A 16,880-nucleotide genomic window follows, 5' to 3' on the forward strand; every position below is an offset into this window, starting at 1 on the left:
TCCTTCATAATATAATGTTGCATAGAAACTGGTACATGTAATTTGTATATTGTTTTGATGCTATATACCACTTCTTTTTGAGAGTTATGTTGACAGCAAATGGATAAATACTAGTACACACTAAATTATTTATAGTGCATTTACTTTGTACATACAAGTCTTGTTATTACTACTTTATCCCCAACTCTGATATAATTCTATAAAGTGATTATGAATCATCCATTCTGGAACAGGCTGATTTCATATTTTGTTTTTTACAATCTATTCAATCTAGTCAATCTATTCCACTGTCAGTCCAATTCACATCTGTTTATACTGTTACCAGGTTTGCTTTGTGTTTCTTCAGTCCTGTTGAGTTCAAATAAAAAAGTACATAGTAATAATGGTTTGCATGAAAAAGCTAAAACATTGTTAGACTTGCTCCAAGTCCTCAGACTTTCTGTAAACTGTGCATTTTTCTATCAGTTGAGCATTATACCCATTGGTATCACAACATATATAATACATGCATATAGCATACATACAACATCATGCAGTCATGCCTCTGCTTTCTTCTTTATTTAAATTAATGTAAAGTGGCTAATGGCTATGACATTCCAGGGGGGTACTCAGTACAAATGACCATATAGGGACATACTACAAACATGAGTAGCATTTTAGTATACCCCCTTTTTTAGGCCAATTTTGATACATGAATGGGTCCTTTTCAAAATTGTCTCACTACCTCACTGTAGCCAAATTTGGGAAATTTCCAGGGGATTTGTAAAAACTAAGACAATTTGTGTTAAATTTGGCTGAAAATTTTAACTTTTGGTATTAAATCAAGGGGTCCAAATTTCTTTAAAAATGTGTATATTGATGGATCCACTTTCAAATTCTCAGCGGCACACCCCCACCCAAACCAAACTTGAGTACTCCCCCCCGGGATGTCAATATCTGTATGTAGAAATCTTACCATGTTTACTGGAATCTGACTTGAGTCAGGCGGATGGCACCTTTGATGAGAAGAGTGTTCACATTCTGATATGGTTGTCTGTGTTTGAATTCAATCATATGAACACCATTGACAGCTACACGGAAGGCATCAGCCTGGCATAATATGATCACCTGAATAATGAATGCAATCAATAGAATTAAGCTATCATATTAAAACATTTTATTAGTATCAAAGTTCAAAGTGTGCCAGTGTTAGGCATAGACTTCATGGAGTTATTTAGGCATAGACTTCATGGAGTTATTTGCACTAGAATGGATGAACAAATACATATTTTTCTGTATTTATTTTGCACACTTTAAAACTGAGTTGTTTTTAATTTGTGATTTTAAGCTTCTAAAACAGACCTATATATAGGCCTACACCAAAAGACAATTATTTGTATTTTGCTATTTTTGTGACATGTGACAGAAGGGCTTATATTTTCCATACCCTTATTTTCAAGATGTTAATATCATATAATTTGATGTGTTTTTCAATGGGTAAAATATTTTAAGGTGTTTTAATATTTGTGTGTGTATTTTGTTCATGCCATGCCTAGGGGTCATTACAGGCCCCATGTGTCTTGGATGTTTGTTTATTCTTCTTTAATTTCTTTATTCCTTTGAATTTGTATGTTTGAACTTTTTGAATAATTTTAATGATAATGATTGAATAATACTATTGGAGCCTGAAAAAGCATAAAAATAAATGTATGACATAACTCCAACTTTTGCACTTTTCAATCCAAGTTGATCTTACCTCAAAGAAGCCACCAGGAACAAATGGGAAATGAGGTGTTTCTTTTTCTTCACCACCCCACTTCTGATTGCCTAGAGCATTTCGTACAATCTTCTGTCCACCAAAGCGAGGGTTGAGATGGAACGCTACATTAGGGCGTGGTGCGTTCTCACCTGGTCCACACTGGAGGTTGATGTGGAATCTGATAGAGAAATAAAATATTGGTTATATTTAATTCACTTTACAGTATAAAATATGTGGGGGCACATCATAAATTTTGGTGGGTATGTTCCCTGGGAATTTCGAGGTGATGGGTCTTTGGGAGCTGACGGCATTCCGGTAAAAGGGGGTCTTTTGGAGCTGTGACCCAAGGAAATCTTTTGGAGCTGTGAACAGTCAAAATTAAGGGTCTTTCTAAGCTTTTTTGTTGAAAAAGCCTGAAAAAAACCCCAGAAATTTGAGGAATGAACAATTTAGGGGTCTTTTAGAGCTGAATTATCAAAACCAAGGGTCTTTCAGAGCTTTATTTTGGTAAAATTTAGGGGGTCTTTCGGAGCTGCGAAAAGGGGATCGTTCCGGGAGAACATATTTGTATGGTCATTTGCGTTAAGTGCCCACCTGGGATACACACGTGCACAAGGGCGGTTTTCGGAATACTTGCGGCATGACCATGTAAAAGCACTTAGGTAAACGAGGTGAAAACAAAGCATGCAAGATGTAGAGGCTACTTATTTGAAAATTTGTTTGTTGTACTTACCTGTCTGGATTATCATTGTTAACAAAGCCAGAAACAAAGACCATACGACCAGGAACCATGCCACCCTCAACAGCACACTCAAATGGCACAGGCTACAAGAATCAAAGAGTGGATTTGTATTCAAGAATTTATATGTGCACATCCACATCAAAACAATGCACTTGTCGGCTGCTACATGTGTCTCATTTTACAAAATAGCTAGGATTAAATACCATACTCATCTCAAGTGTAGGTCACCTCAAATCATACCAAAGTCACTTGATTTAGGAATACAGAGATCATATTCCTAAACCATGTGAACTGGGGATGATTTGAAGTGACCACCACTTAAGATGAAGCTGATATTTATTCCTAGCTATTATATGAAATGAGACACATGTAGCAACCGACAAGTGCATCGTTTTGATATGGATGTACACATATATTTAAGGAGTAATTTGTGATTCTGTCATCCTCTTGTTATGGTATGTTTCAGTAGATATCCACTAAAGAGCTTACTGATTCTGATTTTCAGTAAACTTGCGAGTTATGCATATTACATAGGCTACATACATGTAGGCCACTGTGTTGTTAAATTTGTTCTATTTTGAGTTCAAATTTGATTATATTTTTGCCAATGAATGAATCTGCAAGAATTGTTTGCACACAAACACTCACATTGCATAGCTAGAGGTTTCTAATGGTATAAAAATCTCATTTTTTTAATAGAAAAGTGGGGGGGATGAAGCTGTGAATCACAAAATGCCCCTTTAAGTACCGCTTTACTGATGATAAATTGGGCTATTCCAGTTAACATCCATACACCCCCAATGAAAGCTATCACCTTTAATCTCCCACACAGGGGGTGTAGAGCGACTCATTTAGGTAACCCCATTAAAAATACATACTCCTTTTGTGGAAGTTTAAGGTCATGCTTTCCACAGGGGGTGTATGAATTTAAACTGAAAAAGCCCATTGTATGTTCACATATCGTAAGCCTGCTACGCTAAATGCCTAAGTCATTTTTTTGTAATTTTGAGAACAAATAACAAAATGTGGTTAAGCAGGCATCAGTTACATAATCACCCTAATTATTTCGGATTATTCCCTTTCATTTGTATCATTATCATTTGTTCTTGTGCAAAGATTGGTGAATAAATATGTTTAAATGCATGCTTGAACCATATTTCGTACTTTGTTCTCAAAATTACAAAAAATGACTTAGGCAATTAGCGTAGCAGGCTGACGATATGACAGCTGATGTTTTGACTACAACTTTGCATCTGGTGATATCACACAGATTATTGTTTGTGATGATGTCACACCCGGATTTCACAACAGATGCTGTCGAAAATAATTCTAGCCAGAAGATGGTCATCAATAATTTAAATTGCAAAACTTATCTCTAGCTGTTTCTGGTTTGTTTTTAAGCAAATAGGTTATTCTCATATTAGGAAATACCAAGACAAGCTATAGGTTGGATGCATGTTTTAATATGTACTAATGATTTTTCATGTTTTTGGTTTTTTTTACTAATATAAAAAGACTTTCCGTTTTGAAAACCATTAAAAACTTAAATGTGATTCTAAAAATAATCATGCTACATGACGAGGAAAAAAAGAAAGGGAAAAAGAGTAGAAAGGGAAAAAGCAAAGGAAGAACAAACAGGCAAAAGAGAAAAGAAGCATGGGAAAAGAGAAAGGAAAAGGGGGCAGGCAAGGGAAAATGTAGAACAAATAGGCAAAGGAGAAAAGGAAGTGGGAAAAGAGAAGGGAATAGGGAAAAAGAAGAGCAACAAATAGGAAAATACGAAAGATGGAACTGGGAAAAGAGAAGGCAAAGGGTTAGGGGAAAAAGAAGTAGAGATAGGCAAAAGAGAAAAAGCTAGAGGAGGAAAGGAAAAAAGAAGAAATTGGAAAAATAGAAGAGGAGCTGGGAAATGAGGCAAGAGAAGAGGGCGGACAAGATCTACATTAAACTACTATGAGGAAATTTACATGAATTTGCACACCCAGAGAAGATATCTTACCTTCCCAGAATTCTTTGCAACATGATGCATCACCTTATGACATCAATTGATACTCCTATTACTTTGTACAGGTTTTCTTTGTTTTTTTGTTGAGATAGACTGGCTAAACATGGGTTGACAGTCACGAAATAAACATATTTTGCAAGATCTGGATGTGCTCTGTTCATTGATGTACTTTATGTAACTATTGGACATTTTGCACAAGATAGCAAATCAGTGCAGAAAATTGAAATGGAAGAAATGCATCGTGGGAAGAGTATCTTCTCTGTCACCCACCCAGAGCAATATAAGGCTAGCTTCACCCCTGGCTTATACATTAGTATTTTTCTTTCAATACATGTACAGACAATTTTCTATGCATACTTACCGGGTTGATTTTAGGTCCAAGTTGAAAGTTGGGCATCGGAAGTGCCTGTATAAGGAAGTCAATGCAAAGATAGTTACATGAGACCTTTGACCCAAAGATACTGAAAATAATGTTTGCATTAAATAATATGGGCACACTCGACAGGAAGTCAGGTAACACATGAATTGTATTGTAGAAATCCTAATGAATTCAATAAACTTTACACTCAAGTTTCAACACGTCTTGTGGTGGTTCTAATGTGTGTAACTACAGGAAACCACAGAATCATTTTGCACTGGAAAATAGTGTCACTGGTATACACAGAAGTAAGCTAGAATTCAATTATTAAACTTTTAAAGCCATAATGTACGATCTTTTAATAGGATATTGGTTAATTTTTTTCAAACCTGATTTTTAGCATATTTTTAATGTTTACACAAGTCCCAACTTGTATCTAAATGGAATCAGCCAAATTTGTTGTGCTTGTTTGGTCAACAGAGCAAAGTTCCACATCAGTGACTTTAAATACCCTATATAACTCCATGTTAAACTGCCAAAATTGTGCAAGTGGGAGATTCTTTCACTTTACCTTGTTATTTATGCTCAAAATAGACAGAAACCCTACCCAGCAGTTATTTAAATATAATACTTAATAGGCTTTATCTCAACATGTAGCCTTGTGGTTTTGTGTGCAAATATGTGAAACCAAAAAAGAAACTCATTTTCAGGCAAATTTACTTCACTGGTAAATATAGTAAACATGCACAATGAGCATCAACCTGACAATTTTAGGAAATGATTTCATGGCTATAAGTATCTGTATGTCCCTGTGAGACCAAGAAGTTTTATGAAGAAATCCTGCACTCTCGAGTCGGTTCACCAAGTCTTGAGTTCTTTTACAAATATTGTTTCTAAGGTACCTGTCCAGTCCATCCTTGTCCTGTTTTCAGTGTGTTTATGTTAAGGCCTATTCAGGGATCCTGGCAAAGATGTTAAAAATTAAAATTGTTTATAAATTGCCCAAGAGTAAAGGATTCATCATTAAAATTGTAATTAGGTATTTTTGCTATGAAAAAATTGGCAAAAAAATGAGGAAAACAGCGGTATGGGTAAAGTTGAAGTCCTATTCAAATTCATGTAGTTAATTTCTCTACAAAAGTATAGAAATTACAGATTCATGTAAAATGTCTCATTTTATCATTAATACACAGCTTTCAGCTTACCACCAGCAGGCTATGTTAGCCCATCAATGGCACAAAGTTGACAAAATCTGAATTTTCATGATTTTTATAAATTAAATTTCTGTTCAAAAGCTTTATATCTATATTTTGATTGATTTGTTTGATAATTACCCTTTTTTTTTTTGATAATTACCCAAGTTTAAATAAGTGTTTGTTGTGCAGGGTTCATGGCTTGTTAAGATTTTTTTTTCCACAGCATCAAGCACCAAATTTTATATTTATTGATATCTTTTGTATATTATTGTCTTTACTATAACTATTTTTTTTTATATTACTTTATACTTGCTGAAATTAACTTAAATAAAGAAGCATATATTGAGAGTTTAGGACAAGAAAGCCCTACCTGCAATAGCTGCCCCATAGACATTCTGACAAATTCTGCATTCTATATTGTACACAGCTAAAATATGACATCTGGGAGCTATTGCAGATAGGGCCTTCTTTCCCTATATCCCCGATATGTACCCATACCTGTGCATGTGCTACAGCTGCACCTCCCTCGAATCTGATTGAGTAAATTGTGCACTTGCCATCAATGGCAAGGGTGTTGATACGTGACAGGTCTTTGATACGATGTTTGTACTCGATGTAATGATGACCATTTACTGCACACTGTGATAACAACAAGTTATAGATTAAATACAGAACCAGTACATTAACAAGCTCATTTCTAATGGATCAGAGTAGGTTTTATCTACAATACAAGGCTGGTCAAATGTTCTGAGGACTTGCACTGTATTATATTATGGCCTTATTTTCTTTATTTTGTAACAAATAATGATAGCCAGGATTTTTTGTGGGGGGTGCTGGTTTTGATAAAGTGGACTTTTTTCCGGGGGTGAAAAGTGGACTTTCTTCCCCAAATTTTGACCAATTTTTTGACTCGCTACACTAGCAAATTCTTACATTTTGGGACTATTTGTATAATTTTGCAAATGTGTGCACGCACCCCCCCCCCTCACTCACAGAATTTGCGAATTACGTTGTTGTTCTTAAGTTATTCTTTTTCACATCAGAGAAAAATTTCAACAAAAAAAAAGTATGAAATTTTAAAATATCTTAAATCCCTGAAACTTTTATGGGTATCCTCATAATTTTCATGACTTACAACATCAAGTCATTGGTGGAGCAAGGAATTATTTTTCGTGGGGGGGGGGGGAGGTGGTGGTATGGGAAGTGAATTTCAGGGGGGGGAAAATAATTTTAAAAATTTTTGCGCAAAAATTCCTGCAAAAAGTGGAAATTTTTGTAATTTTGGGTTTTTAGTGGGGGAAACATGGGGGCAAGAGTTCTGACCCAAGCATTTACCCCCATGCCCCCTGTGGCGCCGCCACTGCTTCAAATCATTTGTTTTCATACCTTAAACTCATCAAGTTCACATAGGATTATCATCTCAAAGTTCTGATTTTGTCCAAACGGGAAGAAACCTGGGTCTCCTTTCTCTTCACCGCCCCATTTCTGATTGACCAGAGTGTTGCGTACAACTTTGTTGGCACCAAAGCGAGGGTTGAAATGTAAGGCAATGTCTGGGCGTGGTGGACCACCTGCTCCACACTGAAGATTCACATGAAATCTGTGCAATGTAGCAAGTATACAACAAATATTTGTTAGATATTGTTACTTGTTCGAAACATTTAATGACAGCCCAGGCACACATAAAAGTTATTTTCAGAGATGTTAATTTGCTTAAGAGTGTCTTTTACTTTTCGGCGTTTCTACTCGCTCAACAACATCTTTGACCAACTCATCACGCCCTCTATAGTGGTTCCTGTTGCCTAAAAAAAGGATGTAGTCTGATGTGATGAGTTGCCAGGCTGATGAAACCACTAGTGTACGTGAAACGTCACTAAAATGTGAGTTTAACACCTTCATTATTATTGGATTTGCATAAAAAGAATCATGTTAACAGTTGAATCTAACAATCCAAATGACATAACATAAACATTTTCTGAAATCCTGCCAAAATTTTCAATGGTACAATAAGATTAGGGCATTGATTAGTAAAGCAAAACGATACACTATTAAGAATGTTTTGCCAATGTTAATAAAATGTTTTACTACCTTATATTGATATAACTCAATGTTTAAACAGTTTCTTGTTCTGGCAACCTTTATACACCCTTTCAAAAATGTTAGCAAATTGTTTTGTGCTGGGGTTGGGGTTTGTGTTTCATGGGATGACTGTTTTCTAATTCATCACTTGAGGAATACGTACCTATCAGCATCAGCATGAACATAGCCCTGGATGAAGATCATCTTCCCTGGTGATATACCATCAGTAATTGGACCTGTATATGGAACAGCCTGAAAATGAGGACAAAAATACAAATAAGATATTACTTATGTTTGTTTCAAATTCAAATTAGTGTTCTTTTATAATATTAATGCATTACTCTTATAGAAAATGAGTCAAGAATTGCATTTATATTGCCATAGGTCTTGCAGTTCTTGAGTTGTGGCCAATATATCAAAATGAAAGTTGTGGGTGTTTTCCACTCCAGAGAAAAAACATGAACACGGGGCGGAAATGACATCCCTTATAATCAAGCCTTGGGATCTCCAAATAGAACCCATACCATTCTTGTGTGTCAGATTTATTTGTCTCAATAAATGGGGGAGTGCAAACATCCCTTAGAAGCCATTTTTTCCATTAGGCTTGGACGGACGGACAGAATGACAGACGGACAACCTTGAAACATAATACCTCCGGTGGAGACATAAAAAGAAATGGACAAATGGGGAAATTATGTAACATTTAAACAATATTTAGAAAGGGGGTAAGAACAAAATAATGTACCCGGATAATGTATCAATATGTTAGAGCTTGTTTCTAGTAATTTCAATCTGTAATTTCAATCCAATCAGTGGCATAGCGCGAGTCATCCTATTGGGGGCAGCGACCATGATTGGGGGCACCGCGCCTGATGGAGGAGGCACAAGCCATTTTTTCTGCAATTTTCAATGGGAATTTCTAAATTTTCAGATGAATTATTTTCTGATCGATTGGGGTGCCCCTATGATGCTACACCACTGAAATCCAATTATTTTCTGCAATTTTCAGATCGATTGGGGTGCCCCTATGATGCTACACCACTGAAATCAAATTATTTTCTGCAATTTTCAGATCGATTGGGGTGCCCCAATATAATGCTACACCACTGAAATCAAATTATTTTCTGATTGATTGGGGTGCCCCTATGATGCTACACCACTGAAATCAAATTATTTTCTGATCGATTGGGGTGCCCCAATGATGCTACACCACTGAAATCAAATTATTTTCTGATCGATTAGGGTGCCCCTATGATGCTACACCACTGAATCCAATTATTTTCTGATCGATTGGGGTGCCCCAATGATGCTACACCACTGAAATCAAATTATTTTCTGATCGATTGGGGTGCCCCAATGATGCTACACCACTGAAATCAAATTATTTTCTGATCGATTGGGGTGCCCCTATGATGCTACACCACTGAATCCAATTATTTTCTGATCGATTGGGGTGCCCCAATGATGCTACACCACTGAAATCAAATTATTTTCTGATCGATTGGGGTGCCCCTATGATGCTACACCACTGAAATCCAATTATTTTCTGATCGATTGGGGTGCCCCTATGATGCTACACCACTGAAATCCAATTATTTTCTGCGAGATCGATTGGGGTGCCCCTATGATGCTACACCACTGAAATCAAATTATTTTCTGCAATTTTCAGATCGATTGGGGTGCCCCAATGATGCTACACCACTGAAATCCAATTATTTTCTGATCGATTGGGGTGCCCCTATGATGCTACACCACTGAAATCAAATTATTTTCTGATCGATTGGGGTGCCCCTATGATGCTACACCACTGAAATCAATTATTTTTGATATGACAAGAGACTCAAACTAATTTGTGCATCGGTATACTTCTAAGGTCAACAGACATATTACAACTTGATTATGATTCACAAATATATTTGTGTTTCGCTATCACTGTTCAAATATTTCTTGCTTATCATGTTGCTAGTCTATGGATTAGATAATTTAATCAGACCATCCTTCAAATATGCACGTACAATTTGTTATGTTAACACTAGGCTACTGCATGTGTTATTATTTTCACATGATTTTCATTGAAGTCTTTTCTTTTTATTCTCCTCACACTTAACTGATTCAAACACACATTTTTTTTAATAGTTTCCATATTACCATATACGTAGACATGTTAATTCCTAATTCTTACTGACGTCACCATGGGATTCCATGACACATTTCCTTCCCAAAAATATTTAGTTTTATATACTTTGGACATAAAATTCAGAAATAATGATGCTCGAAAAGGTCCATGTTCTCTCCCATTACTCTGGCCTTAAATGATCTTATAATACTAGGCCTACATACGAGTACAACAGCTTTCTGCTATCTGCTATACATGTAGTATATAACTTATATTAAGATGGAAGTATGTGCAAACTTGGCTTGTTGAAGCGGAGCACTCACCAATGCATAGCTCATCTACAATATTAATAGCAATCTAATCAAATTGTATATTTACGTCCGAGTCAACTGTGTTATTAAAATTATATCAGTATGTGCACTAACCTGCTAATCATACATGAAAAATGTTTTATCTTTCTATATTTTGTAATATCTATGACAAATAAATCAGTAATATATATGACATTTTGCACATGTTTTCCAGACCATCAATATGAGATGTCCAGAACTGGAGTCCAGAACTCCCAGATACAGCCATGTTAATAATATTTTCTGCAAATATTCAAACCTTCAAATTTCTTTCATATCTTGAAAGCAAACATATATTTCAATTACACATCTTTTCGTCACGTCTAGAATGACTAGTTCTATTGTGTAATAAGAAGATTAATCATGATGGCAAAATTAAAAGGGCATTTCGTGATCCACAGCCTCATCCCCCCCCCTCCCCACTTTTCTCGAAAAAAAGTTGAGATTTTTATATCACGGAAACCTCTAGCTGTATAATGTTTATGTACAAAATATATATTCAAAAATATTGCAAATTTGAATTATGTTCTGGTGTACCAGATAAAAATTACAAAACTGGCCTATGGAGCAGTGTAATACATGTAATCATGCATAGTCACCAACACGTAATCACCTTCAAATGCTGTATAGGACTATGCAAACGCAGTCTTCTGAATCCGTACTCAATCAACACACCGAGGACGTCCACCATCTTTTTTGTGTATTTTTGTGTGTATGAAATTTTACCTAACTGCGGACATTATATCTCATGTATGATAGAGGACATATTTTGCAAATACATTACACATGCAATGCAGATCTCCTTGAACCGAGGATGGTCCCCCATTGCAGAGAGGTCCACAGTTTAAATGTGAAAAAAAGAGTGTGTGTCCTCGTTTGCTGGCAAACACCTACATTGTATGCACACAATACTTACAGGGCTCATAACTGGAGCTTGGACCCCTGTAGGATAGCCTGGTTGATATGGGAAAGCCATTGTATCAATCTCTATTTCCACGTACTATCAGTTCCTGATTCTGAAAAGAAATGAAAAGACCAACTGAGTGAAATTAGTCGATATGTCTACCAGCAGTGGAGTTGTTATGGCGCTATTTTCTTTGATTTATTATATGTCACTATGCAATCTTTTCTCATGTCGAGCCCGCCGGACTACATCTCTCGGTAGTTTTGCTCTTGATGGGGAAACATCGCATTGTGTACTGGAAATCATATTTTATGTTGTGACGTACACTTCATTCATCCATATATATTATAGTGAAGATATATCTAGTGATCTGCCTATATATGGCTCAAAATAAGCTAAGGTGTCATAAAAGTGTAACACACAATTATTTTTCCAGCTCTTTTCTTTTGGTCTCCAACCAGGTTTAAATTATAGTATGCACATATATCGCTCATAATACACTAAAAGAAAGATAAGTTATAGACCATTTACTTCACAAATTTAATTTTCTAGCCCTTGCGTACGTTATATTTGACAGACACAATTTTGATGATTTTCTGCAATCAAATAAAAATTTATAAAATATTACATAAGGTATTTTGTGGTTATTTAGGTGTAGGACCTACAGCAACTGATTGTGGAAAAAAATGTGTCCAAATATTACAATAAGGAGGATAAATTGTTATAAATAAAATATGTGTGTCTGTCAAGCCATAACATACGCAAGATGTCTGTCAAATGTAACATACAGAATAATAATTTGGCAAAAACAGTAGTTCAAGATGGGAAATTGAATAAAGATCACATGCAGTTTATAAATCACATGTTTTAAAACACTTTTATAAACTCTAAACTATCATCATAATGTGAACATCAAGTGATTTTAATTTTTTAAACGTGATTATGTATGTTACTTTTGACAGACACATACAAATCTTATGTATGTTACTTGCGTACAAATGTTTGACAGACAACACTTAACAATGGATTGTGTCATCAAAAAAGCTTTTCCTCACAAAGTGATAGTGCCACAAAGCTAGGTGGAGCTAAATGCTATGTTATGTAGCATAATTAGCTGTATCACCCTAGTTTAGCAGGAATTACAGCACCGTCTTGCGTATGTTACTATTTGACAGACATTTCAAGAAAAATTTTAAAATTGTTATATGTTCAAAAAAGATGGCAGCCACTTACAAATTGATTATAATATGGAGAAATGAAGTTATTTACAATAGATTTACCCTTTAGTTTATGCTTCAAGTCTTTGTTTATAAAAAACTGAGGGACTTCAAAATCAATCAAAAGTTTGACAGACAATAGTAACATACATAAAGGCAAACTTTTAAATCCTTTTTTGATCTGTTAACTTATAATTCATAATGCCTCTTTCTGTTTTTTTTTGATTGGTTTACTGCACCATTTTGGGAAACAGGTCACATGAATTTCTATAAGGATCCATAAAAATAATTAAAAGCTGTTGAAAAAAAGGCGTCTCTTGGCATGTTACAAATAAAAGTGTAAAAATAGGCATTTTTACAGCTATTTTTTATTTTTTTTATTATTTAGAGTGAAAGGATTTTACTTAAATTGTGTATGCTATGTCTTTACTACCTAAACTTGCCACTAAACTAGCAAATATTCCATTTCTATAATTATTATTTTAAAAAAAAGATGTCAAAATATATGGCTATAATATGACACCTTAGCATATTTTGAGCCATATATATATTTCTCTTTGTGTGTTTAGTGAGTCATTCCCGGGGACCTTTTAGATCTGTATGCCGACTATTACGGTATGATTTTTATAGCCTTGGCATCATACAAGCTGTATCAAAATGATAAGTACCCATCAGTTTTCATCGATAATAGATGAGTCTGATACATCAAAATTCAACATAAGATCCAAATAATTAGTAGATTATATTGTATACAAGTCATAAACTATACATTCTGGACATTTCAAGAGTATCCAATGTTGCATTTGGAAGAGGCAGGCTTTTCAAAAATCATCAAAATTGATGAGTACCAATCATTTTGATACAGCTTGTTTAGTTTTTTAACAATAAGAAACTAGCAACATTTCATGACCAATAACGCAGGCCTCTCAAGTGCCACAAAATCAAAGCTTTCCAGTAATTTTATGCAAATTTCATCTGAAATCATTTCACGTGAGAGAACTCTCGTTTGGAGTTCTACTAGGGACTAGATGTATACATGTGAAAACTGAATTATCTTACATTGAGCCAACAGAGTAAACTTCAATTATGACTTTATGTCCTCCTACAGAAGTACATATTAAACAGCCAAAATAACCATTTGAGTTTCTTTCACTTTACATCCTTATTTCAGCTCAAAATGGACAGAAACCCTTCCTAACAATTATTACTAGTAATATTATATTTCAGCATTTTGAGTATAGAATAACAAATTTAAAATTTGAAGGAAATATCGTACATAACAGCATACAAAACAACATACAAGACTAGAAACAGCATACAAGGCTAGTTTCACAGCCAATTGCACAAAATTCTTTGAGTTTTGAATAATTATTACCTCAGTCAAGTTATTGCCTCAAAACCAGACAAACAATTGTCCCTTTTATGCATACAATTTTCTTGAATGGATAGTGGTAATGTCACGTAGACCTTCAACAACTGTGGTTGAATGTAGTTGAATTTGAACTATTGTAATCTAGTTCAAATTCAATATTATTACTTCCTTTTCACAAAGTGTAAACCAATATAAATCCAGACAGTTACTGTACTGTGGTTAAAACCTTATCCTGCTTGTATTACTCCTGATTCCGCCAAAATGATGCAGCAATCTTCTTCTTCATTTTAATTTAAAAATATTGTCCTGTTTTGGCAAATGAAACATCTCCTAATCCTTTAGTTACCAGGGGGGTGCACTCACATAAATGGCCTGTACGCATGCGTGACCAACAAAACAAGTAAGGGTTGGGCTTTTTTAGGCTAAGCAAGTTATGTGCATGACGCATTTAGGGTCTAAAAACACTGATTTTTAAGAATAAGGGTAGTTTTCTGAAACTGAACAACTTGTTTAGGGTGCCTTTTCAAATTGTTGGTAAATTATGAGTCCAAAATGGGTACATTTGTTGCATTTTACTAGCCAAAAACTCATTAGGGGGTAAATTCTATATTAAATTATCTTGGGTAAAACTTGTTTTAAGGATGTTTCAAAAACATTTGGTCACGCATGTGTACACTATCATACTTGAGTGGCCCCCTGGGTTTAGTTAGATGTTAGCTAGATTGACTTTCATTGCTAGTTAAGAATAAGTTGCTAATTAAGAATTATTAAGATTTAGCTATGACCCTATTTACACAGAGAGAATTCAACTATTGCAGGGCTGTCAACTTTTTGGAATTGCTTGGCGTGAGACAGGCGTACCGGGATTTGCCGACTCCAATGTTCATTTTGTACCATGATTATTTGAGCCACGGCGCTCGAGAATGTGAAAAGGGGGGGGGGTGGGGGGTAGGAGCAACAAATTATTCATGACGATGCGTGAGATTTTACTCATTTTCCAGCTTTTTATGTGAGATTTACTACCTAGCCGTGAGATTATACTACCTTGGCGTGAGACCGTGAGAAAGTGACCCAATGCGTGTGACTCACGGCCAATGCGTGAGAGTTGACAGCTAGCCCTGCTATTGCAATTTCGGATTCAGATTGCAACTAAGAATTAGCATAAATTATTTCTTGATGGGATGTTTACGTGGTAGTCGACTTAAAACAAATTGTGAATTCAACTTTTATGCCATCACTTGCTCATGCTTCAAATTACCATTCAGCATGTTAGCCATAGCGATATGCACACAATTTATAAGGACATCCACGAGACATGTTAGCATGGTTACCAAGCACTCGATCTCTGACCTCTAAATATAACCCGGAGAGGATTAGGCAAAAAAACAAAAACAAGTTTGTTTCCTGTAGCGTGCACATTACGTTTTTGACCGCTTATTTTGCACATTAGAATTTTTGTTCACTTTTCAAAGAAAAAAACAAAAAACAGAAAAATCACAAAAAATAATACAAAACGCTACTGGCGTAAACATTTATAGATTATACAACAAACGAGCGTATTGAAAAACTACTGGAGAAAACACACACATTTATTAATACCTTTTTTAATCGGCAGGTTGAAAGGGGATCATAAATATTCTTGAAAATTATTTTTTTGGGTGTGTCAGAGCGACCCACTGTAAATTCCCATTACAATTTTGACGACATGGATTTAAAAAATAAAGATAAAAAACCGCATTTTGTATTTGACTTTTTTAACCTGCTACAGGAAACAAACATGGTTTTTTTTGCCTTATAGTTAAATTTTACTGTATAACCAAAGCACTTCAGGCTTTAATTAAAGCCAAAATGTGTGATTTGCTCCACACAGCCGCAACAACCTCAAACTTTTTCTTGAATTTCTACTTTTAGATGAAATTTTAGTCCCCACCCGGGGACACTTAACAAAAATGACCATACAGGTATGTTCCCCCTTTTTGCATAATTTGCAGCTCCGCAAGACCCCCAGACCAAAATAGAACTCCAAAAGACCCTTGATTTTGATAATTTCAGCTCTAAAAGACTCCATAAATTGCTCATTACTCATATTTCTGGTATTTTTAGGTGATTTTCAACCAGAAAGCCCCTTGATTTTGACTGTTTACAGCTCCAAAAGTCCCCATTTTTACTTGTTCGCAGCTCCAAAAGACCCCCTTTTACCGATATGCCGTCAGCTCCCAAATTAGACTCACCACCTCCAAATTCCGTATGAACATACCCACAAAAGTTTTGTTTTGATGTGCCCCCGGCTAATAATCATAATATAGACTCTGAATGTTCTTTCTCATAATTTCCGTTTAATATAATAAAAAAATGGAGATAAATGCAGTATAAATGTATACCTACCTGCTGCTGAAATACTAGTATATTGCACACCTTTCTCACCTCTTTTAAGCTTACTGAAGCACCTATTAAACCACACATGCACTGACAATCTGCAACACAGGTCTTTACTCTGGCCTTGCACACAGCTGAAAGGATTGTTCCTGATATACATACAATCTGCACACACTGACCTGACCTGACCTGATGCTGATATGCTCATGCAATGCATACAGTGTTGGTGTACAACATAGTACATGTATACAGACTTTATCCATGGTAAGTCAATAGAGGGGGCGTGTAGGTGTGTGTGTGGTGCGTGCATGAGCACTGATTCAGCAGGCAAAAATGTAAGAGTCAATGATGTCAATTCTTTCCTTTTCACAGGTCATTACCAAGCCGGGTTACCAAGGGAATTCACAGAGTCTATGATTGCAGCTAA

General features: G+C 35.5%; 1 protein-coding gene across 2 annotated transcripts; it reads right to left on the reverse strand.

Moving 5' to 3' along the window:
- Window positions 1-264: 264 nt before the first annotated feature.
- LOC140153529 (galectin-8-like) lies at window positions 265-16,659 on the reverse strand. 2 transcript variants are annotated; one of them, XM_072176307.1, is made up of 10 exons: window positions 16,502-16,659; window positions 11,501-11,600; window positions 8,282-8,370; window positions 7,426-7,639; window positions 6,538-6,678; window positions 4,847-4,891; window positions 2,472-2,563; window positions 1,736-1,916; window positions 956-1,107; window positions 265-348 (listed from the first exon to the last, which is right to left on the reverse strand). In XM_072176307.1, exons 2-9 carry the CDS (start codon window positions 11,558-11,560, stop codon window positions 961-963), a joined length of 969 nt encoding a protein of 322 aa, XP_072032408.1. In that variant the 5' UTR covers window positions 11,561-11,600; window positions 16,502-16,659; the 3' UTR covers window positions 265-348; window positions 956-960. The 2 variants fall into 2 exon arrangements, with proteins under 2 accessions (XP_072032408.1, XP_072032409.1); XM_072176308.1 differs by having other exon boundaries at window positions 16,463-16,599.
- Window positions 16,660-16,880: the final 221 nt, after the last annotated feature.

This window comes from Amphiura filiformis, chromosome 5, assembly GCF_039555335.1.
Source record: "Amphiura filiformis chromosome 5, Afil_fr2py, whole genome shotgun sequence".
NCBI classification, from domain to species: Eukaryota; Metazoa; Echinodermata; class Ophiuroidea; order Amphilepidida; family Amphiuridae; genus Amphiura; species Amphiura filiformis.